Consider the following 24,541-nt stretch of genomic DNA (forward strand, 5'->3'; position numbering starts at 1 on the left):
AGAGGCCTCTGAGACAAAGAACAGCAGTGGCATCTTACGCTAAGATCTGCACTACTTCACAGTCATTTTGGCAACACGATACTTCAGTGCTTGTGTGAAAGTGAGAATTCTTTGTTGCAGATCTGTTCCCCCTGCCCATCTGTAGCACAAGTAGGAAATGCTTAGCATGTCCTTTGACCTCACTCCTATTTACCTGAGCTTTAAAATAAAACAAGCTAAGAATGTGAGTAATTTCCTCTTCACACACCCCTGTCATGCAGTGGGCTCTTGCGGATGGCAATGAATTGATGCCACATCAGCTCAGACGTCTCACATCTGAGAGGCAGAAGCTCGTGAGGGAGCTGGCTATAATAATAGAGACCAGGGGACACCTGATTTTCATTCTGTGTATGGCTGGGCTTGCACCTGCCCACTGAGGTGAAGAGTTAGAGTGGAGATGTTTAGGTCCTTGGTGGAAAATTCCACGCAACCTGAACCTGCTCAGCCTGAAGCTGCATTTTCTGTTTTGGGGGTGAAGTTCTTGCACTGGCTGACTGTTTGCTTCCCATGTTTCCATGGCTGGTGGGCTGCAAGTGCTGCTGAAGGTAACTGCTGTTAATACTCAGCCATGTTACTTTTTTATTTCCAAGTGTCCTTGAAATATGGTTTTAATGGAGATGGTGAACTTTTGTAGTGTCATGAAGCAAGGCATGAAAGAGTTGGAGCAGATAGCGCAGAAAGCAGATAGTCAGGAGGTTTCCTGGCAATGTAATTGTTCTTTTTCCCCTTCCTATAAGGCTAGCTGATACATGAGAACCAGTTTGCAAGGCAAATACCTGAATGCTTTGGCAAAGAGCTTAGGGGACTGAATGCAAAATGGTGGTCTTCATCTTGTTTTTCAGTAGGTGCTCAGATAACTGTTTGGCTCAGGCCAAAAGCCATTAGTTTAGGCTAAATCATTTTATAAGATTAGGAGCAGCTGTTTAGAGCAGAAGAAAAGGCAGCTGTGTGCCATATGGGGGCAACTGTTGCCGGATGTAATGTCTCCAGGTTCATTGTTTGAATGAAAGAAATAGCTGCACAGGTGGATGTGGGTTATGCACATGTTTTAGGAGGTGCTCAAGCATGAGCCTCCCTTTTTTTGTGATTTATTCTTGACCTAAGCATTTGGCTCTTGTGGAGAGGAAAATACAGTGTATGGAAAAATGAGTCAGCCTGCTTCCTGTGGGAGGGACTGCCGGAGGCTTGCTGCTTTGAATGCTGCAATAAATTAGCACTGGAGATAACTCAGAGGACAAAGTGTGCCTGGAGGACATGGGATGCTAAGTAGTGCACCCAGTGGCTCTTGCTCTCTGTATGCAAATTCTGCTTGCAGAAGAAGAGTGGGAGATGAGACAGCTTTGCACAGTGGCTCCCAGGGCTGGTGTTTGAAGGGCTCTGAATGGAGCCGAGTATGGGGATTGTTAGTAGCAGTTTGGCTCCTGGTTGTTGAGAAAGAATAGGGCAATAAGATGTAACACTAGCAGACTGGTCTAGTTCTGTGTAGATGCTGCTCATGACCTTGAATGAAGAAGTTGTTCCTCGGCACTTCAGTTACCTATCTGTAAATGGAACTGGAAGGGCTTGTGTCTTAAATAATCGAGTGTGGTGATGCTAAGTGGAGGCGAGAGGAACCACTGCATTAATGTCAGGGGAGTGCAGTGCGTGTCCAGTGTGTTGCAAGGAGTCTGGGACCTTCAGGTTAAAAAGTCTGCTGCCCGTTGCCACTTCCCCCCCAGCCTCTCATGTGTGAGACTGCAGTTTCTGAAGTTTTGCCTTGACCTAGCAGAACCCATATGCTGTGAAAGCTGGATGGTCTGTGTTTTGCATCAGTAAGTTCAGTGGTCTGCTCTCGTAGATAACTTCTAATGCATTTCTAAGGCTTAATTTCCATGAATAAGTTATTCTTCCCTGACAAAAAGCACATTTTATCTTGATAGAGCATTTTGTCCAAGTTACCTTTGATGTGGGTTTTTAATCCAGAGTTTTTGAGCTCTTTCCTACTTGAGCTAAAGGATGAAGGATATTTCTTCCAATAAATTCCTAGTGAGCTCCAAATGTGGGTCAGGTGATAGCCTGATGAAATACAAAATGCCGGACTAGGTTAGAAATAGCTGAACTGGAAACATGAAGACTTAACCTGGCCATTAAAACCTCCTGCAAAAAGAAGCAAAAGCTTATGGTGGTGGTGGCAAAGAGAAATGTAACACCCCCTCCTGCTCTGAGTCTTTGCTGTCTTCCCCTGAAAGACACAAGTCAGGACAGGCAATCTCTATCCTTGAATTTATTCTTTTATGAAGTTGTTTTAGTCTAAGGCTTCAAACCCGGAGGTGTTCAGACTCAAATGTCTGTGCCTGGAAGCAAGAGACAATAATTAAGCTTCTTGCAGTCTCTTACTCTGGCTTTAAGCACTCAATCTCCTTTATTTCAAAGAAAATGAACTGATTTCTACTGAGGATAGCTAATATGTATTGGCAGGCTAGGAGCCCTGGCTGCTTTTGAAATCTCCGTCTATACAGCCTGTTAGCTCAGAATATACTCTTTTAGGATTTAATAGTAGCAATACACAAACCAAAAGCTTTCCAGTGTATGCAGACCTAATGCTCAAACTTACACTTACATGTCTGACTGTGTAAAAATACTGGTGTCTATTCCCATACTTGTGAAATGAGTGGATGCCAAAAAAGATGGTGTAAAATTTGTGGAACTGGCTTAAAATATATTAATCTCTCTCAGCAAGCCTTCAAGATAGGAAGCAAGAAATCCTAAAATGTAGGTGTATACATAAACTTTATGGTAGACTGACCCGGGAGATGTTTTATTGCTTTTAAGTCCCTGCCAAGTCTGACTCCCAGTAACTTCCATCAGGTTATTTCTTAAACACAGCACTGATGTTTGTTCACTTCTTTCACAACTCAGTGGATTTGGTTCAAAACCAGAGGAGGAAGAACTAAGAAGTCTTTCTTTTTTTTTTTTGCTGTTTGCCTTGACAGAAGCAAGATAGAAGATGTTCTGTGCAGAAAGCTTATTTCTCTTTAGAACTTGTAACTCCTTTCTGTAGAACATAAGGAAACCTAAACCCTATAGTGAACGTTGCCCAGGGTGGGAGCTGCAGCTTCAAATTATTCCATTAAAGCTTTCTCTTCACTAAATGTTTTTCTCACTGATAGGTGCACTATGGTCAGACATTTAAAGTGAGTGCCATCAAGATGAGCAAGTTCATCACGAAGTTGTGGGGGAAAAAAACCCACACCACTCACAACCCCCCTCTGGCAGTACATGACCATCACAGTGCTTAAATAAAAAGATCCAAATCTGCTTTCTTGAAGGATTTTTCTGGCACTGTTAGGTACATTTTACTTAAAAATATTTCTTTGTGAGCAATATTTGATCTGATTCTAAACACCACAGAACTGTGCTGGACACCTTCAGACAAAAAGCTTCTAGATATACTGCTTAACTTAGCAATACTTCTTCCTGTTCTTCAGCAGCCTCCAGCTATTCCTGAATTGCTCTCCCTTGTTGGCAGCATAAAAAGATCTGTTTATAGCATAAGGTCTTTGGAGCAGACTTGGAGCACAAGGCAGACCTTGCTCTTGGTGTGATTGCTGACAAAAGATAATTACAACGTGCTAGTAATAACACCTGAGCACTCTGATCTGCTAAATTCAAATACAGATCTACACTTTGTATATTACCATATGTAGTAAGTACACGAACACTTGTTTCCCCTCAGCCCAGCTTTGCTCTGTTTCCACAAAGGTTTAGCCTATGACTCAGTGCAGCAGATGCTTGAGCACAGAAGTACTTGTTTACCTTTTGTGCAGTGCCACAGATGTAAGCACTAAGGGGATTAGGTCCTTCACTGGTAGATCCTCAGCTTGGCCTTCAGAGCAGTCTGCACTCAACAGCAGTATATGGTGGCAAATATGCAATAGTAATTTCTAGCATGAGCCAGAGCTGCTAAATTAAGCCTCAGCAGGTGTATTCAACGTTGAGGATAAGTTTCCAAACACCACCTGTAACCCAGCTTTTGGGAAGCTGTTGAGTATTAAGTGGCCAGATTGTCCTATGCACATATCAGCTTGGCATGTGAGGCACTCCCCTGAAGTGACTACATGGGTGTTGTCATGACCAGAGTCTCTGGATGATGGGAGGGTCTGGAAATGAGAATATGGATCTCTCCTTGGATCCTTGTCCTCCTACAATCCAGCTTTCAGAAAGTTCTTGCATGACTTTATTTAACAGCTTTTGGCAAACTCGCTGGCATTTTGGTACTTTAAGTCCTACAGAAAGCTGTCTTGGCAATAGGAAAAAATAAAGCAAGTAGATGCGGAGAGCAAACTTAGCTGAAAAACAAGGTGGGTGCAGCACATATTGTAGGATGGTGTATAAAATATACTGTGCTCTGCCAAATCATACACATACAGGGGAATCATTACCAGGGACTGGAAAGAGCCCCTCTGTATAAGTTTCAGGCTTTGGCATATCTGTGAATATCACTTAAGGTAAAGCATGGATGCTCATGTATGGGGGAAGTCACTTCAGGCACAAACCCTTCATGGGTTCAGTTATTTTTCTGGTGGAGCAGCAGGGCAGTGCTATCAGAAGGAAAACCTGCTGCAACAACATTCCAGCAGCTGTGTTAGAGTAACTGCATGGGAAGTGGAGTTCACTGAGAGCAGACACAGACTGTGCTTGGCAGTGGGCAGCAAATTTGGCACACACAAGCCATACTTAGACTTGCACCTATAGCCAAGGTTTTGAAAACGTGGGTCAGGTGTCACTGGATTGAAAGCCCTTTCCCTCACAGTCCGAGGTGCTGCTTAGAGGGACAAAAATCATTCAAGCTGTAGGTTTTTTGGCACAGGGGCTGTTGTTTTCTGACCACTGACTCCATGCAGACACAGCAAGCTTGCAGTGAGCCTGGGCTGGGGCATGCAGCAGGGAGCAGGTCCCAGCACAGGTGGGGACTGGTGGGCTATCTGCAGCCCAGGTTTCTGTGTGACCAAGCTATGAGGCTGCCTGCAAAGCAACAGTGGGATATGGAGACCTGTAAGCACTGCACAAGATCTCAGACTGGGAAACACTGTACTGACAGATGCTGTGAGAGTTAGCAGCCTGTCCTATGTGTCTGATGCTGAGAAAAGATGCACTTTCCCTGGTGGCTGAGGATTTGATGGCTGAGGCTTTGCCTGGAAAGAAGTAGAAACCTTGTATAAAGCAGTCATGACCAGAGAAAGGGGAGCATTTTTCCTTTCTTCACCAGAATTCCCTGTTTCACCCTCAGTGATTGTCTTGGAGGGGCAGAGAATGTAAAGGCCTAGAGGTGCCCTTTGGGAGAAAGGGGAGGGGATGGGGAAAATGCTGGTTTTGGCTCTGATGCTTTCAAGCAAATGTCAGTAGTCAGGAGTGTCATGTACCTTATGTGTGTGCTTTCTGGGCCTAACTAGGTAACAGCTAACAGACACCAAGTAGAACTCCACAGAAGTGATGTGGCAGTGGCTGTTCCTCAGCCTCAAAGTCTCCCTGACTGGGTTGTTGGATAGTGCTTCATTGTGAAAGCCCTGTTTGATTGTGCTCATACTTCAACTGTGGCAACTTTCATTGCTTTCCCCTTGTGGTTTTTTATCACTTTAGCAGAGAGGGCTGCCTCACATGAGCGTGTGGATCATCCTTCACTTGAGCATGGGCTGATCTACTGCTCCAGTTCTTATGCTGCTACAGTAGGATTTTAAACTGGGATCTTCCCTGGCATTGCTGGCTATAAATGGTTAACTTTCCCTTCCTCCAGTAGCAAGAATAATATGATTAGTGGCAGAGATCATGGTATTCAGTTCCCAGCAGTTTTTGTTCCTCTTTTACTGTAGGTGAATTCTCTATGTGCACAAGCCTGTGGTGGCAATACTAAACCTACTGAGCGTTTGCTGTGTGCAGGAGTGTCTAAAATGGTGTCACTTAAAACTTCTGCTTGTACATCAGCATGTAACTTAAGAAGACTTCTATCATATCTGTGCTAAAAATCACCTGCCTTTAACCACTGACCCCTTTTCCTCCTCCTGTCCTGCATGGAATGAGGTGTGCCCCAGAGTTGGCAGAAGGCTGGGGAGCAGACAGGTCTGCAGAAGCACGCAAAGAAATCATGTTTGCATCATTGCTAACCAGCTTGTGCCAAGACCTTGATTTTCTTCTGCCTGTCACTACCCTGCCTGTGCTGGCTTCTCCGTTACCCCTTAGCTTGGCTGTTCTGTGACTACCTCACAGAACAATCATGGAGACCTTCCCCCTTCCCCCCCATTTTCTCTCTGATCTCTCTAGTTAATTAGCCCAATAGATATCAGCCATGGCACATTATTGAATTCATATATAGACCCAGTGCTGTGCCAGAGATTTATTTGCTTAATTACAGAAACACTTCCATTTCTGCTGTAGTGTCTGGTTTTGGTTTTGCTGCAAAGGCTGGTGCTGCTTTTAGCCTCTCTTCATTTGCTCAAAGATTACAGGTTTTTTTGCCCTGTTGAATTAGAGCAGATCTCACCAAGCTGGGACATTATAAAGACTTGAATGGACTGAAGAAGGGAACAAGTAGTTTGAGTGTCACTTGTGCACCACAAGCTGTTTATTATCATTTAGATACTCCAGCTATTTGCACTCATGCATAGCACAGTGCTGCTCAGCTCCCTGCACTGGCACGCTCTGTGTTTCCTATCTGGAGACAGGTCACATCTGTGTGATGCTAGTGCCATGCTTGGCAAATGCCTGCTGTGGGTGCCCAGACAGGCCAAATAGGGTGCCAAGAGACAAACAGCTTCCTTCTCACCAGGCCCAAACATGGTATGAAGCAGAGAAACACCTCACTTCCAGAAAGCTTGTGGTGTTGGGGCTGTACCTTCTCAACTTGATGCCTTGGTCATGTCTGCTTGAGGAGTGGGGCATGAGGGTGCAGCCCATAGCTGCTTGCTCAGAGGCAGTAAGTCTCAGTAGGACTGGTGTCAGAGTTTGCATGTGGATTTCAAGTGTTGACCTGAATCCAGGCTAGTTTTCAGAAATTAATAGGTTAAAGTGTAGCATAAGTTTGTTAAGCTCTTGCAGGGATTTGGAATTTCCCAGTGTGATCCCCACTGCCTCCAAGGGACAAAGGAGATAAAGGTATTAAGAGCCCGAGTTTTCAGCACAAGCCTTCTCTTAAGTACCGATTCAAAATACAGCTTTACTTGTCAAGCTGTGAAATGCCAAGTATATCCACACGTCTCAAACTTATTTGTTTGGAGGACAGGGCAAACACTGCCACATAAAAAGCTCCATATTAGTTTCCATCCTCACTCAGGTTTACTGAAAGGTTCTTGGATTTAACGTTGTTTATGGCAACATTTTAACATTAACAGGAAAGCGTTTGGCCAGGTCTCTTCATAGAGCAGGAATTTACACAAGGGTTATAAGGCTCACTGGGGCTAATCCCTGCTAGCACTACACATCATCTGACAGTTGCCAAGGAGACAAGGATAATCTCAGTGAGACAAGATATGCAAGAAGGGTATTTATGGACATTTGCCTAACGATGCTGGTGGAATGCACCAAAAAGTGATTATTTGAGTGCCTTTGAAGTACTGCCTCTTCTATGGTGAATATGGGAGACTGGGACGCAAGCAAAAAAATTCCCTCTGATGTTAAAGCAGCAGCAACTTGGCCTTGATATTTCCAATTCATCCTGCAGTGGCCTCATCCACTGTTGCACAAAGGGGCAGACCAGGTTTTTGCAGTGTTGTGAGATGGCTGCCCATCCGCCTGTGCTCTGTGCCATCAGCAGACTGTTTAAGTACAAACAGGCCATTTCAGTCTGTGGTGCTGACACAGGCTTAATGAGAACTGTCCTCTCCATGTGCTTGAAATACCAGCAGGTGCCTTGTACTAATGTCTTGTACACCAAGTGATGTGAGGGGAAGGGAGAGTGGAGGGGATGCATTATGCACATATAGGCACAGATGTGTATGCGCTTTAGCAATGGCTTTCTAGCATAGCCAAGCTGCTTCCTCCACCCTCATCCCCAGGGTGAACCCAGTTGCACCATGGCCAGCTGGCTCTGGGTGCTCATGTTGCATTCACTCAGCTCTGGGAAGGGTTAACATCATGGACTACTTGGTATGTGCATCTGAAGGGGCATTTTGGTCAATTAAACCATTTTCCCTGAACTGAGCTGGCTTATAGCTCAGCTTAGGGAGATTAAAGGAAGCAGGAGAGTTAATATCTTCATTAGAAAGAGTTCAAGCTTGGAAAAACTTCTGCATCGTGTGTTTCACATAGCAAAAAAACTTTTGTAGGCAGTGTGCTCTCTGGCCATGAGATGGGCCAGAGACTGATGGAGAAGGCCCATGTCTGGGACCAGAAGGACTAAAGCTATCTGGTCTGGAACTGGCCTAAACTGGGCAAATCTTCCCTTCCTGTCTTGAGATAGTGACCTGTAATGAAGGGAGAAAAGCTGCCTGTCTCCTTCCCCCTCCCACAACTTGACCTTCTTAGTCTGTGGTACTGTCTTTGATGGAGGATTATGAAGGATGGGAAGACAGAAGGAATTTCCCAAATTTTGAAAGCCTGATGTAAATGACTTCCTTGAAAGGAAGAAGCTGCTGAGAGCCCACCTGTAGCTGATGGGCTGTGTCTCGTGGTGCCAGAGTTAATCTCGGTAAGCACCTCTAAGCTGCTGGGTTGGATAATGCCTGGAATGGAGGAGGCCTCTTTAAATGAAGTAAATCAACCTATTAATCCCCTGCAGGTGGGGTCTGAGTGGTTGGTTTAGATTGTAAAAATTAATGGGTACAGTCTCAGTAGAGGTTTCTGCAGTGGCACCTGCTTCCCCTTCAAGGGGTTCTAAATAAAATGGTGCTTAGCCTGTCTGCTCCAGCCAGTCAAGAAAACAGCTTGTGAGCAACGGTTCTGCCTGCCTCCAGTCCTGCTCTTAAATGACACCATTCTCTATTTGCTTGTTCTGGGGCCATCATGTGAAGGCAGGGTGCTGCCCAGGTGATCCTGAGGTGCCCGTGTTCACTGTTGCTTTTAAAGATAAGAAATATTCAATTGCATCTGGCAGAAAAAGATCTAAAATGCTGTTTTCAGGTGTGTATTATCCTTCTGCACCTCTCCGTCTGGGTGGAGCTCATTCCTCCATACCATGAAAACAAGCCAGGTGAGCTTGAGCAGGTTGAATAGTGGCTTTTTAGGCCTTGCCTTGACTGAGATGAATATGGGGTAGCTCATCAGATCTGGGAGCAGTGGCTTCTTGCAGTAGAGGTTGATAAAGCAACCCAAGACTGAGATACCCCTCCTTCTCTGCAGGGTAAGGGCCTGTACCCATTCCTCCAGTGCTTCAGGCACAGAAGGGCCCCAGGAAGAGGTAGTATTAGTGAAATCCTCAATTTCATAAGCATTTGCCTTGGGCTCTTACAGCTTTACATGTTTATTAGTCTTCACTAAGTTGCCTGGTCCCTTGTGCTGAGGTAGAGAGGGAAGTAAAGAGTAAGAAGCATATTTAGGAAGAATTTTGTGCACAAAGTGAAATACAACATCCAGTAAAGCCTGGGGAAATAAATATTTCTGGAATAGAGGCAAAACCTAAAAAAATAATTGGAGTTAGCAAATCGCCACAGAACTTCATAGGCAATCAATAGGTGTTACCTGGACAAGTATCACACTGCTAACTTCTAAAACAATCCCTTTTGAACAAACACATTCATTTCAGGCTTTCTCATTTGGCTTCATCTAAACATAAATCTGCTGGTAATTGTGATTTCCCCCTGTATCTGATTGTTCAAGAGCTCATGTTCAAGCAAAGGTTAGAACCTTCCTCTGAATAGTTCCCTGCTTACATTTGTTTTCATCCTTCAGTTACTTTATGTTCATATAGGGTGAAAATGCAATTCTGTTCCAAAGCCTTAGAGATGACTTCTTCCTTGTGAGTATTCCTTCAAGCTTCTCTGCCTTTTCCCTTGAATATTCATAAATAGCAAGAAGACTTGACCTGATGTTACTGAAATTCTTGCCTGCATAAAAGAGAAACCTCAGAAGGCCTCTTTCAGACTTAACTTTGCCTTGTTCTTCTCATGCCAAAGCAGAAACTGGCCAGTCCTGCCTGACTGGTGAATACTTGGCTACTTCCCAAAAGCCTTCTTTGATGGAGACCTTGTAGTATCTCTGGGCCATCTGTTCTCCTATTCATCTAAGCTTATAGCTAGGATGTTTTTCTTCATGTCCAGTCTAAGTCCAACTTATACACATTGCCCTTTATGTAAGGGTTCTGGAGAATAAAGCTTGAACTCTATAATGGAGTAAAAAAACTATTACCTTAGGGTACACTTTCAGTATGGGACACAGCTCACTAAATTCCTAATCCATGCTTCAAAAAAAAAACAAACAACAAACACAAACCCAACCTAATTCATCTCCGTTCTGTCAGATTAAGAGAAAAGCTCCAACTCCTGTGCTCAAACCTAAGTGGAGAGGTGATTTTTCCTTTACTATGGTCTTGTTTGTCAGCTTGGACTGACAATTACTGGCTAGTCTCTCGGAGCCTCAGTGTTCTGGTGTCACAATAAAATCTACACAAAACATGCTAACCAAGTAAAGAATCAAAGGAGAAGTCTTTAATTACATCTCCTAAAGGTGCCCTTCTGTTAAAACTTGTGGGTGTTTGCTTGGTCCTGAAACACTTCACCTGCATAAAGGTACTGGGACCGTGGACTGTCTTCTGTAAGTATAGACTCTTCCCTCTAGCAAGTCTTAAGGTTTGTACCTCTCTCATGGTACAAAAATCTACTTTTCTATACTCGAGTTGCAGAAGCTTTTGGTTTTCCTTGATCTGAGCTTGTAGGGAACCAAAGACAATGGTGTTTTGTTCAACAAACAGACATGAACAGCCTATGCTAAATAGTGGTCAAATGGAATAGCTTTCTAAGAGCACCTCTGTTACAGAGAACCATGCCAAGTCTGGAAGTGGATTCAAGAACAGAACTCTAAGGATGTAGAGAAGAAGGGAATCACAAGGCTAAACTTCCCCCTCTTGGCATACTGGAAGTGGAGCCAAGCTAAACTCAAAGGAACTGAAAGAAAACATGGTCTCAGTCAGCTTAAGGAACAAAACTGTAGAGACAGCTATGAGCCTGAGGCTGGTGGTAACTTAAGCTTCAACTGATTTTGGCGATGTACCCAGAAGTTGACAGAGACTGAGGGACAAAAGGGAAGGGGGAAGCAATGAAGACAAAGTTCAATAGATGTTTTTTTGTCAGATTAACTGCACAGAGGAACTAGTAAATAGTATTTAAAGGGCAAATTCAAGTGATGATGCTTTAGGTACTCATCCCCAGTTCTTGTAACTGTTCTGTGATAGCTCTATGTAAATTACACATCTGCATTACTGTGCTACTCTTGGTAGAATCATAACCCAGCTGAACCTATTAAAGTATTTCTTCCTTTGAAAAGTGTTCTTTACATGCTTCAACATTAGAACCTTCCAGGGAAGAATAGTTAGGGAGATGGTGAGAACAACAATGGAAATGTTCCCAATACTTGCAAGTCCCCCCCTTCAGACACTGCTAGGGGTCCTGTCCATGAAGGAAGGAGTCTTGCTAATCCTGTATCTGTGCTCAGAAGAAACTGTGTTTTGCTAAATGACATTCTAAACAAAATGTTAAGTTCTAGGCTGTTCTGCAAGGGGCCTCTCTGATTTCATGGGCAATGAAAGCACCTAATACAGCTGGCAGAAAGAAAACTCAGTGAAGAAACCTCCCTCTTGAGCAATTGTCTACTAAATTGCATTTAGAAAAAGCAAATCCTACTTGGAAACAAAAATAAAGACTTTCATTACAAGATGCGCAAATTTTATAACCCAGAATGGCTGTTTAAAGATCTAATGCTTTTAATTGAGATTTTCTTAGGCAGATATTTGCAAAGCCTTCAATCATGTTTAGCTCTGGTTCTTGCTCGTAATGCACTGGCTGGATGCAAACACCGTCTGTGTCCTACTTTCTGAAATATCCTGGAGGAAGTGTTTACAGCAAGTGTGAATAAGCAGAAATACTTTGAAAAGATATCTTTTGCCCATGTGCTCCTACCTCTGAGCCACTGTGTAATGGAACAGCTTCTATAAAACCCGGACCTACACAGAATAGCCACTTGAAATTTAGTGCAGTGCTAAAGGGAAGGGACTCATTTGGATTTTTATCTCCTCACCCCATAACAAGTTCAAGTTCAGTTTCCTGTTGGATTCCTACTTTCAGGTGTTCATGGTTTGGTGGTTCTGATGTCTTGAGGCAGAAACCTTGCAGAAACTTTGGCAGTATCTTCCAGAACCACATGCTGGAGGTGAAAGCTGGGCTGTGAGCTGGGCTCAGCTGAGGTGTGGGGAAGAGCAGTGTATGGCTGACTATGTGCTTGTCCTAGATCGTGCTCTGGACACTCATACACTGCTGATAATGCTGCCCACGGTATGGGGGGGCAGGAGGTCTGGGCTCTGGGGATGTCTCTGCTGCTGCATCCAGGCACCACAAGCCTCTGAGGATGCTAGATGAGCCGTACACTGTGCGGAGGCTGAGCGGCTCCTGCACACAACCACGTCTGTCGTGCTGGGCTCAAGGGGAGATGCATCGTGCCAAGCCCCGGCAGAGTCACCGCTGTGTGGGCTGCCTGACCTGCTTACAAGGGGCTCTCTTTCCCGAGGAAACAAAACCCTTTTCCCCTCCGGCAGGCTCAAAAGCTCGCTGTGGGTGGCAGGGACAAGGGGCTGCCCTGGGCATCCCCATGGTCATTTCGGGGTGAGCAGGGCAGGAAACGGAGGTGCGGGGCTGACACAGGCTGGCAGCGAACCGAGCCCACGGGGGCGGCAGCCGCGGCTCTGCAACGCGCCTGCCGCGGACGTCAGCAGCGCGTCCGCTGCCTGCCCTGGCACTGCGAGCAGAGGCATCACACGCGGTTGCCACAGCAACATCACCGGCTGGGACCGTGGCCGCTATCATCTAGCGACGGGTGCGGGGTCCCTGGGGACGGTGGGGTACCTGCTGCACTGCCCATGGGTGCTGCCCTTCTGCCTGCGAGCAGGGGGTTGTGTGGTTCCACTGCCTCAATAGCAGCAGAGTTGTTAATGCTCTTTTTTTTTTTACCTAAATAGTATTTTTTAACCCTTTCCCAGGGAGGGCTTTGCTAATGTTCAGTAGCAGTGCATACTTCTGTTTCATTCCATGTATCTGCTCTTTCCCTCAGTGTTCACCAGTACTTAAACCAAAGGATAAACAGGTCTTGCATGACCTGGGTGGGTGCAAAATCCTTTGGGCAAGCTCTATAGGGTGCCTCCCCACATCTTTGCTGAAATGGCTCTTTGGTGGTTGCTGCATTTATGCCTTGATATCTGTATGGCCCTGTTCCAGTTGGCTCCTGGAGCTTTTTTAGAGTATCCTAAAACGGGGTTAATAGGTGCTGCAAGCTTGGCAAGACTCTCAGCAGAAGGTTGAGCCTTTTTTCCTGCCTGTCTCCCTTCCCCCACATGGATGGTGAGTAAGTGCTACTCAGCAGTGACCTCAAGATGTTTCTTCATTACCTTCTAGGGCACTGAATCATCTCTTTGAAGGACTTTGCAGGCGAGAACATGCAGCTGCAGTCACGTCCTATATTTACAGCTTTAGCATAGAAAATCTCAGCATTCCAGTCCTGAGGTGCCGTGAAGCTGAATTATTAACAAATGCTCACTGCTAGGGGAGAAATAGCTGGTGAGAAGGAGCTTTTTCTGCATGTGCACTCATCAGTATTCACTGAGTGATCAGGGATCTGGTTACCTGGGCTGGCATCTGCTGATGCTCCAGAGCAGTAGGGAGCTGGAGGGTGCTTCATGTGGTTAATGGGAGGTTTCCTGGCTCCAGTGTTTGGCTCTGTCTTATGCTAGTATCTGCTTTCCTCTCATCTCACCATGTGTAACGTAAGTGTGCTGTATGCCAGGAGCAAAGCAATGCTGGAAAGGCTTACCTGTCCCCCAAGGAGCGAGCAGCCCTACCTAAAGCTGCCATGAGAAGCAGGTGCTTCAGCCCCTACAACAGGAAGGGAATCCTGCCTTTTCTTGTGCCATCTCTCGCCTCCATTGAATTTACACTGCTCAGAGGTGATGCAGATCAAGATTTGCTATGAAGGACTCCATGCACTACTGAGTAACTCAGTATGGCATTCCTTACAGTAAGCTACTCCTGACTGAATAGGTCCAGTAAACAGTTTGAGCCACAGCAAAAACTAGAGGTTTTTATGCTGAAGAATTCAGTGTAGTGACTGATCTGCACTTTGAAATGTGGGGCAAGTCAAAGCAACTCTTCCTGAGCTTCAATCCACTTGGGATCCTCTTCCATTTAAAAATAAACCTCCTGAAGCAGTACTTAAGTTCAGCCTGACTGACATGCCTCTGTGCTAAGCATGGAGCATTCCAATGGAGTTTTCCTGCTGGAATATTGGAGACAATAAACAAGAAACATAAAGAGACTTGTATTAAGCATCTGTACAGATAAAATAAGGAATTAAAGACAAACTAGCTCATAGTGTAGTGGCCACAGATCTCTAGCATGGCAAAATCACTGAATCTTGCCCAGCACACTTGTTCCAGTAGCTTTTTCCATTGATTAGTCTGGTTTTCTTAAAGCTAGCATTGTTCCTATACTGACAGACCCAACAACCAACCATTCACAAAAACCTCCTCAGATCAATAGCTAACAACAGAGCTGCCTCTCTTGTGTGTGGCTGACCACAAAATGATGTATTTAAAGTAAGTGATTTGGAAAGGAGTATATAATATAGTCAGCTCATTCTCAAAACCATGGTTTTCTCCAGCCAAAGGCAGTGCCTGCCAGTGTTCTGAAGATACACTGCATGTTGCAACGTGTGACGTTAGAAACAAAACTCCTTCAATTGAAAGAATACTGAAAGGAAGGTTTTGTGGCAAGTAAAACCTCTTTTGGAGACTTGTGGGCTGGCTGATCATTTTCTTGCTGCACCAGAGGGACTGACTGAAACACCTCATTCTTTGTAGCACGATGTTGGCACTAGATGCTGAGTGAATATAAGAACTTGGTGATTGAGGGCCCCTCTGAGGGATGGCGTGGCAGCCAAGCACTCCTCTAAACACAAAGAGCCATTTCAGCGGGGCAAGGTGTCACCCTTCTTCCTGCCACTGAAAACAGGTTTTCATTGCAAAAGCTACCTGAGCTTGACATTGTGAAATCACTTCCTTATGCGCTCAATACCATAAAAGAAGGCCAACTGAACTGGGAAGGATACACCCTCACCCAAGCTACATGCAGCAAACAGCTACAGGAGCCCAGAGCTTGATAGCAGGAAATGTGTGGGAAAGCCATCTGGTGAAGCCACTTGGAGACGGTGTGAAAGTCTTTTTTCATTCACTTCCTGACAAAGTAGTAATATGTTGCCTTGTTATAGGAAGAGGCCTGTTTGTTGTTGTTACTTGCATCAACAGCTCTTAGAAGCCCAAAGGTGGGGACAAGACTCTTGCTATGTTAGGTGCTCTGGGCACATGTAAGAGGAGACCTTTCCCTATACCTGCTCCCCCCAGATTTTACAGCTTAAAAGGACAGAAAGCATAGGATTAGTTTATTTTCTTCCAAAAGGGTAACTCAAACAGGTGGGAGAGACTAAAGGAGCTGGAAACAGAACAAAATTCCTAAGCCTTGGCAAAACTGTACTTGACTCTATCTTTAAGAATTTACAGTGAGTGCTATGTACCTGAGGTTCTAGGTAAAATCAGCATTTAGCTTTGTGTGAACACACTGCTTTGAGTTGCTCTGTGCTTTGCTGTGCTGAGGCAGGGGAGGGAAATCAACTCCACATGCAGAAGGGATTTTAATCATCGCTTAGTAAATTAAAAAGTAAGGTTACTGTGGAGATCTTAAACTTGATCTTTGGCATCTGAATCATGTCTTTCACTATGTGCTCCCAGTCCAGCCAACCTAATTTCCACATAGTTTAATACTATTATAATCCCGGGCAATTATCTCCATTCTAAAAGCAGCAAACCACACCAAAGGCTGTATTTCAAGAGGAGGCGCAGTTCCTTATCATAGAATAACAGAGTGGTTTGGTTTAGAAGGGACCTTAAAGCTCATCCAGTTCCAAGCCCCTGCCACAGGGGCAGGGACACCTTCCACTAGAGCAGCTTGCTCTAAGCCCGTGTCCAACCTGGCCTTGAACACTGCCAGGGATGGGGCAGCCACAGCTTCGCTGGGCACCCTCTGCCAGTGCCTCAGCACCCTCACATGGAAGAACTTCTGCCTAAGATCTAATCTAAATCAACCCTCTCTCAGTTTAAAGCCATTCCCCCTTGTCCTATCACTACACGCCCTTGTAAAAAGTCTACTTACTATTATTAGGTATGTAAAGTTCTAGATCATAATCTCAAGACCTCAAATCATTTAACAGACCTTATTTCAGCCTCTTGGCAACTCTGAGGCAATAGAGTTATCCCTGTTTTTAGAGACTGGAACACACTTAAAACCCTTATCCTTTTTTCCTTATCAGTCTTTGCCAGAATTGAGGATGGATTTTTCCAGACCTGTGCTTTAATTGCAAGACAGACCTTTGTAGATATAGATAGCCCTTTGCTATCCTTGTGTGGCTGCATGGGAACGTGTGCTTGGTTGGCTAGCATTTGTGCCAGGTTTAGTTGAAGAATGTATGTGTCTGAGTTGGCCTTTCATCTCTGGGGAAGGCAGGGTTAAAATCTGTCCTAAAGCTTAATTAGTTGATGAAAGAATGTCACAGCAGCAGAAAGGAGGAGGGAGAGGATGGAGGAGATGGTGGATGCTGTCCTGCTTTGAGGTAAAAGAGCTGAATCCTCAGAAGAAGCAAAGCTGGACTGTGCAGGCTGGTAGCTCATGAGGCTGACTGTCATTTGACATACAAAGCCTAGTGCCACAGGAATGCCTTCCCCAGGGGAGAGATGCTCAAGTGTTGTGAAACTGGGCCACAAGGTGTTAATTGCTATAAACTAGAAATTCCAGTTTAAAGAGCTAGTACCTGCTAGTGTAGAATGACTCTTGCCAGAGAGAAACCTGTTTTCCTGTCCTGAGGGAAGCAAGGTACAGTGTCAGATGGAGCAGAGTTGAGGCTTTGAATAAGGCTTTCATTGCCTTATTCCAGACTTCTCATAACCCTTTCGTTTCAAACAACCCACTGAGGCACAAAATGCAGGTGGAAAATACAGAGCCAGGAACTCAAGAAGAACACCAGCAACACAAACTCCACAGAAGCTGTAACAGCACTTCTTTTGCAGGGTTTTTTCTCTCTCAGTGCTCAGTTCACAATCCTTAGCAAGACTCCAGCCTATGGCAATATGACCGTAGGCAAGCACATCCATGCAGCTGTGTTTGTCCTTTTTATGTACCAAAAGCCTAAGTAGTAACAGGAGCCAGAACTATGTGGGTGCAGGGTTTAAGCTGCCTCAGGTTTTACATGCTTAACTTCTTCAGAATGAGAGACCACACAAATAAGACTATGATTGCACTCTGGAGCAGCAAATGTGGAATACTGAGCAGCCAGTAAACAAGTACTAAGATGATGCTGGGATTTTAAAAAGCCTCAACTAAAGCTCTGGGTGAATGATAACAGACTGTTCCCAACTCTGTTTCAGTTTGCTCCAATTTCTCCTGACTCTAGGAAGACTGTTTACACCCTTGCTGGATCCACTGCTATACTTGAGTTACTAGCAAGTTTTTGCTAGGTGACATGCTCAATGAGCACTGAGTTGTGCTTCCACAAGTGTATACACCTTGTTGGAGAACAACAGGCCTCTTCTCCAAGCTGGGACAGGGAGAGCAGCACCAAGATTCAGGTCTTTCCCAGCTGTGGCAGTTCTGAAGTGGGTGAGGAAGACTCTTTTTAGTAGTAATAAGGAGTTAAAGGAAGAAACCCCATGCTTGGACATTGCACGCTGGTAGGTCTAACTGGGTGGTTCTTTTGCACAAGGCTTAGCTGAGCAGCTGTCTGAGCATCTAGGCTGTGAGAGGCTCCTGTAGCACAGGTGTCATGTAAGGATAATCCATGCAGCTTAAAGCCTAAAGCAATCTGTCTGGTTTTCCTTTCCTATCTTCGAGACTGATCTTTCTTTCTGTGCTCATGCCGGGGCCATAACAAATCTTGTATTTCCCACCTGGTGATGGAAATCATGCATACACAGCAAGCCACTGAGGGTCACCAAATCTGATGGGAGACATGTTCTTAGCCATGGATAGGACACCTGACACAACACAGGAGCCCTGCAAGGGTTTGGTGGACTCTGTCATCCATGCTGTATGTGAAACATGCTCTGTCTAGAGAAGAGGTGAAAGAGCTTCACTAGCTCATCCGCTACACCTAGGAGATACTGCTTTAAAAACAAGAATAGAATTAGCAGTGTTCCTGAGTTAAGGGCGTTGTTGGGGTTTGGTTTTTTAGGGGGTAGTGTTTTTTGTTTTAACCCAGGTAAAAAACAAATCTGCAGACTAAGTGGCTTGTTTAGTACTTGACAAGAAAACCTATAGCAGAATGAGGAGTGATTTTCTCAAGTGCCAGTGTAGAGTGTTATACACAAGACCTGCTCTTCCCACCTCTAGAAGCATGGGAAAACTGCATACCCAGATTGAATACCCAGACCTCTACACTTGGCCCCTCTCAGAACCTTCTGGTCCTAGTGTTGTGACCAAGGTTTTGACCTGCCCTTAGGCAATCCCTGTGTCAGGCCCAGAGCCTCACCTCTGATGGAACCTAGCCTGAAATATGCTCTTACAACATTAGATGGGCCTTTTCAGCATGAGCCTGTGGTGTGTGCTTTTGTTCTGTGCTCTTTTGGGGATAAGCAATTAGTGAGAAGAAAATCTGTTGGACTGTGTTCTCAAACATGAAAATTATGGTTTATAGTAACTGTCCAGTGGGGAGAGAAAGCCAAGGGTTTAATTCCAGAAGACAGGTAAAATTCTGGGGCATTTTACAATTCACAACCATGCTGGAAATATTCAGTCCCTCTGGCTGATTTGTAACAGTCTCATTATAAATCCTCTTTCACTCAGAGGCAAGTTAAGCTCTTTGCTGGAATGTGCCATTCTGAGGAATTCCAGCAGGTTCTCACACATCTAAGCACGGCAAAGTCATCTGCAGGGACACACCATCAGAGAATGACATGGCATGTTCCATTCTACAACATTGTAGCCAATGTATGTCAGAAAAGGGAGGCTAGCAAACCCCTTTCACCTTGCTGTCACAGATCAGCCTTTTTCTTGCGTGCTACCTTTGTTCAGCCCGTTTGTAAAGTAGGAGCAGATTTTGTAAATTGGTTTGAGATACAAAACCAGTTGAGACATTTGGGCAGTAAATGACCACTCGACCCAGAAACATAACTCTTGCCAATGACATGCAGCACTCCTTAAAGGTGTAAAATTCACTCTAAAGGCAGCATGCTTTATAGGGATATCTGACTGGATGCAGAACCCTTTTTTTCCCTTAGAGGAAGCTTTCCTTCTCATTTGCCTGCAAGGTGGTTTATAGCAGGACAGGGAGCCTTTCCTCTGCCCCAGGTGGCCGAGTGCCTGCCCGTGCCATGCCGTGCCACAGTGACTCACCCTGCTGAGCTGGTCCAGGAGTCTTTGGTTCTGTTCGGAGAGTTCCTGGACAGCCCGTGTCTTCTCACGGTCAGCTTCCCGCAGGTGAACCTGCTGCCTCTCCAGCTCATCCTGCAGCTGCTTCACATCGCTTTCCAGTTCAGACACCCTTCCTTCCCATTCTCCTTCTCTGTTCTCAAATCGCCTCCTCAGTTCATGTTTCTCTTGTTCTAGGTGCTAGATAAGGGGAGAGAAGAGGTTAGGAAGGGAAGAAAAAAGTGAATACTGCCTCTTTTTCCTCCTCTATGCTTAGTGATGAAATGTTTTGTGCAGGAAAGAGAATGGTACTAGAGCGTGACAGTGCCATAGAGGTGGCAGTCCCATGGTGGGGCAGGTCACTGGCACAGAACTTGCTCTCCATTCCCAGCAATTGGCCTGTCCTTGGCCTCTGGAGATCAGCACATTGAATTTTTACTGAAACAACTGCCAGAAGAGTAAAGCAGGCTGCATGTCAATGAGTGAAATATAGAGGTCAGGCAGGCCAATTGATTTAGCAGAACCTAGCTTAACTCCAAAGCAATATTTCAGTGGGAAGTGGCATAATTCTCTTTAAAAATGCCTTTATAGTCAAAAGGATACACAAGCTGTATCCTTACTGCTGATGAGGAATGTAGATGAGGCATCTCTCTTGTCATATGGGTCTTATGAACAACAGTTGAATCATCTATCCATTTACTCCTTCTATTCCTGACCCAATTAGTTGTCTGAGAGTTTGATGGTGCACAGTAACTCTATTGTTTGATGGAGTCTGCTCTGGAATGGCAAGGAAAGCAGTGTAGTAGTTGCTATAGACATTATGTACATGCATGTTCTGGGCTGCAGGTTTCTTAGAAACCACTCTCAGTTCTGGAGCCTCTGCTTAGTACTGGCTGGAAAATGAGGGACACTGAATTTGGTGGAACTTCTGCGTGTTTTAAAGGCTCAGTTAAATGAGGGCTTGACTGAAACCTGCAGAATCGGGTCAAAAGAGACGTATGTTGGGCCTGTTTGAAAGTATCCCTGCTCTGAAGCTCTGAGCTTGAATTTCCTCTGGTGACTGAAGCCATGCGCATACTTGCAGAACAGTCACAGACTGGGGACATGGGCATGTCCCAAGATTCGCTGGGATACCTGAAAGCAGTAGCCGCCTCGTGCTGGTTGTCTTCTGTTCCCTAGTATAACTTACTACTCTCTATTGGATTCACCAGCCTTTTAGGAACATGTCTTAGCAAAGAACAGGAACCACTGGCCCAGCACTGGCAGCACTTGCCCATTTTTCCCAGGATATCATTTCCCAGTGAGCAATTCCCATGGGACTTATGATGGGAGGGGGAAATAAACCTGCTAGGAGGGAAAGAAGATTGCAGTGCTTTCATGTGAAATGGCTTTTTATTGCTTGTTAGAAACACCGGCTGTGAGGGGGATGTTTCCCTTGGGTACCTACTGCTGATGACACACAGCCTCCCTTGCAGGGTCTGCCACCTTCCTGAGCAGGTCTCAATGTCAAAGCCCTACAATTCTCCAGCAGCCCTCTGGCCTGCATTATCACTCAGTCTTCCACCTCTTCTGCTCTGCAAAAGATGCTGTGTATTCTCTTTCTTGACCTTATCTCCAACTCCTTTCCTATGCTCCTTCCAGCCCCGTGTAGCAGCACCCTGCTTGTGTCATTCCAAATCCTTCTGCAAATTCAGGACTTTCTAGAAAACCCTCAATTGCAAGGGAAGGTTGATAAAAACAGTGGCCCAAAGCAAAAGTATTTCCCTATATTTCAGACACTAAAAGAGCACCCCTTGCAAACAAGAGCAATGAGTATTATAAATACTGCTAATTTAGCAAGTAGGCACCAGTTCCCAGCAGCAGGCCCGTGACAACCATTGTTTGTAGCCTTAGTGTGGCTGGAGCAGCTACAATTTCACTTTCAACAGTGCACTGGAAGTGCTGTCTCTTACAGCTCTGCCTCCTTCACTGCTAGGCAACGTTTAGAAAGATCCAGGGCCTTCTCTAAATGGAAGATGAAACTTCAGCCTGCTGAGGAACAGCATTGCAGCCAACTTCCCCAGACATACCCAAATGTGATTTAGAAGCCACCGATAAGACTTGTCAGTCATCTAAAAATCACTTTAGTCCTTTACTGAAATCTGCACTATATATAGCTCTGCTAAAGGGCCATCGCAAAGGTTGGAGTTAGGGGGAGAGGAAGAATATCAAGTTTATTCTCTTGTGGTGGAGAAACCAGAACAGGGCAGTGGGGCACAGAGGGAGGCTAAACCAGCCCAGATGTGCTGAATGATTCCTCCTGCCTCTTCCTCTCCCAGCAGCCTCACCTGCCCTCACCCCAGCTGCAGAGCTGGAGAGGGTTTCATTGCATGTAGTGATGATAGGGCAGACTGCTGTCCTCAATAGGGGAGTTTCTTGCTCTCTGAGTATCTCTCAATCCACCAGCTGTTCATTGATTTTTACACAGAACTGCTTTCTAGAAGACATTTTCAAGAGCATCTCTGAGAAAAATAGTGGGGGTAATAGTGGCTTTCTTACATCGTTGTGCAAGAGAGTTGTTCCAAAGGAGGCTGCCTGCACAAGTCTTTTTCTTTGTAATAGCTCTATTTTATCCTCAGAAATCAATAAATAGATCAATCCACTGAGTTCCTGGCAAACAGCTCTCTCTAGATACATGTAGGTATTTTTCAGAGCAGCCAGCTAACAGAGACGTATCATTAGGGCTTATCTCCTGCTCTGCCTAATACCGTAGCTGCAACAGCTTAAGCACAAGGGTTACATACGCTCTGTAACCCGGTACTTGCTGTGCAAATTTAACTTCCGAGGCATTTCCGTGACGAGATGAGCCGAGCACAGCGCACGTCTCCTCGCCCAGGTAGTACCTGGGGCAAAACAGCATCCGCAGGCACCTCTCGAAGCAGGGTGCTGCAGCCCATACCTAGGCCGATCTGCCAGCTCGCAGCCGGGGAGGGGGGCGAGCAGCAGATTTCCCCCCCCCCCGGGGCCTAAAGAGCGCTTTTCTTAGACCCTTCCTTCCCCATCACGTCCACAGGAGCTCGGTGCCTGCCTGCCGCCCCCGGGGTTTGGCGGAGAAGGGGCCGCGCTCCACGGGTGGAGACCCCGGGGGCCGCGGCCCTGAAGCGGGGAGCCCTGCGGAGCGCTGCGGGCCGGGGGAGGAAGAGAGGGCGGCGGGGCCTCACCTCCAGCTTGTCGGTGAGCTCCTTGTGCATCCTCTCGTACTGGCGGCTCATGTCCTGGTTGCGCTCCAGCAGCGCTTTGCCCAGCCGCGCCGCCAGCACCAGGTCCTTCTCCTTCTGCCGGATCAGCGAGAGCAGCTCGGGGTCGCGGGCAGCGGCGGCTGGCGGCGGCTCCGGCGGCTCCCCGGCGGCGGCCAGCAGCGCCAGCTCCTCCTCCAGGGCCAGCTCCAGGGTGGCGGCCCCGGCCCCGGCGGCGGCGGGCGGCTCCATGCCGCCGGCGCTGTCCGCCTCCGCCGGTGCTGACCCGGCGGCGGGCAGGCGCAGGCACGGCGCCGACATGGCCCTGCGCGCCGCCGCCGCCGCTCCGCTGCGCCCCCCGCGCCCGGCCCGTGCCTGCGGCTGCTGGGCGGGGAGCGCCGCCGCCCCCGGCCCCCGCCCCCCGGCGCCGGGCTCCGCCGGCGGCCGCGCCCGCGCACCGCGCTCATGGAGCTCGGCCGGGTCCGGGGGAGCTTCGTGCGGGGCACGGAGCCCGCAGCGCCCGCTGCCAGCGGGTGCCCCTGTTCCTGCTGCAGGCCAGGAGTGCCCGCACAGCATCGGGGTGTCCTGAACAGCGCGAGGAGGGAGCCTGGCACCCCCGAGGGCGCTACCTGCTCCTCCGCATCTCTGGCCCGGCTCTTTTGGGCAGCAATCGGGGTCTCTCTGCTCAGTAGTTCTCCCTTGGAGAGCTGACTACAGCTTCCAACAACCACCGGGGTTTACGTGCAATTTCAGATTGTTTAGGATGTTCCCGGGTAAAATTTGCCTTAAAAGCAACCTTAGGGAACGTTGGGAGCTGTAGTTCTGCGCATAGCACTCTTCTCTTTGGAAGGAGACTCTACAGGGGACAGGACCAGGTGGTTTTTCAGGTTTGGCGTTGTTGACTTTCTCCTCCCTTAGATCCAGGCATCACTTTAGTTTTGGGCACAGGAGGGAAGCTGAGGCAGAGTAAGGCAGAGTAAAGCTATGTATTGTGAGGTGTCCTCAATTTCAAGCAAGGCTTTGGCAGTCATTGAACAAAATAAGGAAACCTGTTCTTTTGACTTGTGAATTCTGCAGAAATAAATGATGACTTTTACAGCTTCTCTCTTCAGACTGTGTTTCCGTGGGGCTTGCTTTCCTTCCTCATACAGAAGGTCCACTTAGACCACGTTGATGTGTATGCAATTGCCCCAGCACATCAATCCAAGGGTGTTTTTGGCTGGAACAGCTGATGGCTGATGCATTTTTCTAGGAGGGCTGGCTCCTGCCTCGCTTCAGACCCAGGGCCCTGGAGAGCTGCTGATTATTCATAACGGTTAGAGCATGAATTGTGGGAATGCAAAGTTCCCTCTGGCCATCTGCCACTGGGACTCAGCCTGTTGTGGGGTACCCTCCGACAGCCCTGCAAGCAGGGCTTGTGGATACTTGGCCCTGTTCCTGGCAGCGTCAGTTAGTGCTAGGGCTGCATTTTGTCGTGTGAGCACCTGCTGTTCAAAGACCAGGCAGAGACCCGGTACCTCGTGCCATGCTGCCTGCCAGCACCCATGCCAGCAAGTGAGCTTTTGACTGTTCTAACTGCGATTTCTTTTGCACTGGTGACCCAGAGGTGACACCTTCTTTATCTCATAGCAATTCCCCCAGGCACCCATTTTGTCAGACCTTCTGTCCTTG

The 24,541-nt window shown here is 46.6% G+C and overlaps 1 protein-coding gene across 2 annotated transcripts in view; it reads right to left on the reverse strand.

Annotated features, from left to right (window-relative positions):
* The window catches only part of BICDL1 (BICD family like cargo adaptor 1), a 44,696-nt gene extending 21,490 nt beyond the window's left edge, over positions 1 to 23,206 (reverse strand). Inside the window, exons 1-2 of one of the 2 annotated variants that reach the window (XR_008972428.1) lie at positions 22,856 to 23,191; positions 19,641 to 19,856 (exon numbers count right to left, since the gene is read on the reverse strand). Coding sequence is in view for 1 of the 2 variants with exons in the window: in XM_057411501.1 (XP_057267484.1) it covers positions 19,641 to 19,856; positions 22,856 to 23,191 (552 nt within the window). In the remaining variant the exon portion in view is untranslated. Of the gene's footprint in view, positions 1 to 19,640; positions 19,857 to 22,855 lie in introns of both variants that reach the window. The other variant, XM_057411501.1, reaches the window with a different exon arrangement.
* Between the last annotated feature and the right edge of the window lie 1,335 nt (positions 23,207 to 24,541).

The sequence above is a fragment of the Pezoporus wallicus genome, unplaced genomic scaffold (assembly GCF_028554395.1).
Source record: "Pezoporus wallicus isolate ANWC-B61680 ecotype Strahan unplaced genomic scaffold, APGP_CSIRO_Pwel_v1 contig_6401, whole genome shotgun sequence".
Taxonomy (NCBI): domain Eukaryota; kingdom Metazoa; phylum Chordata; class Aves; order Psittaciformes; family Psittacidae; genus Pezoporus; species Pezoporus wallicus.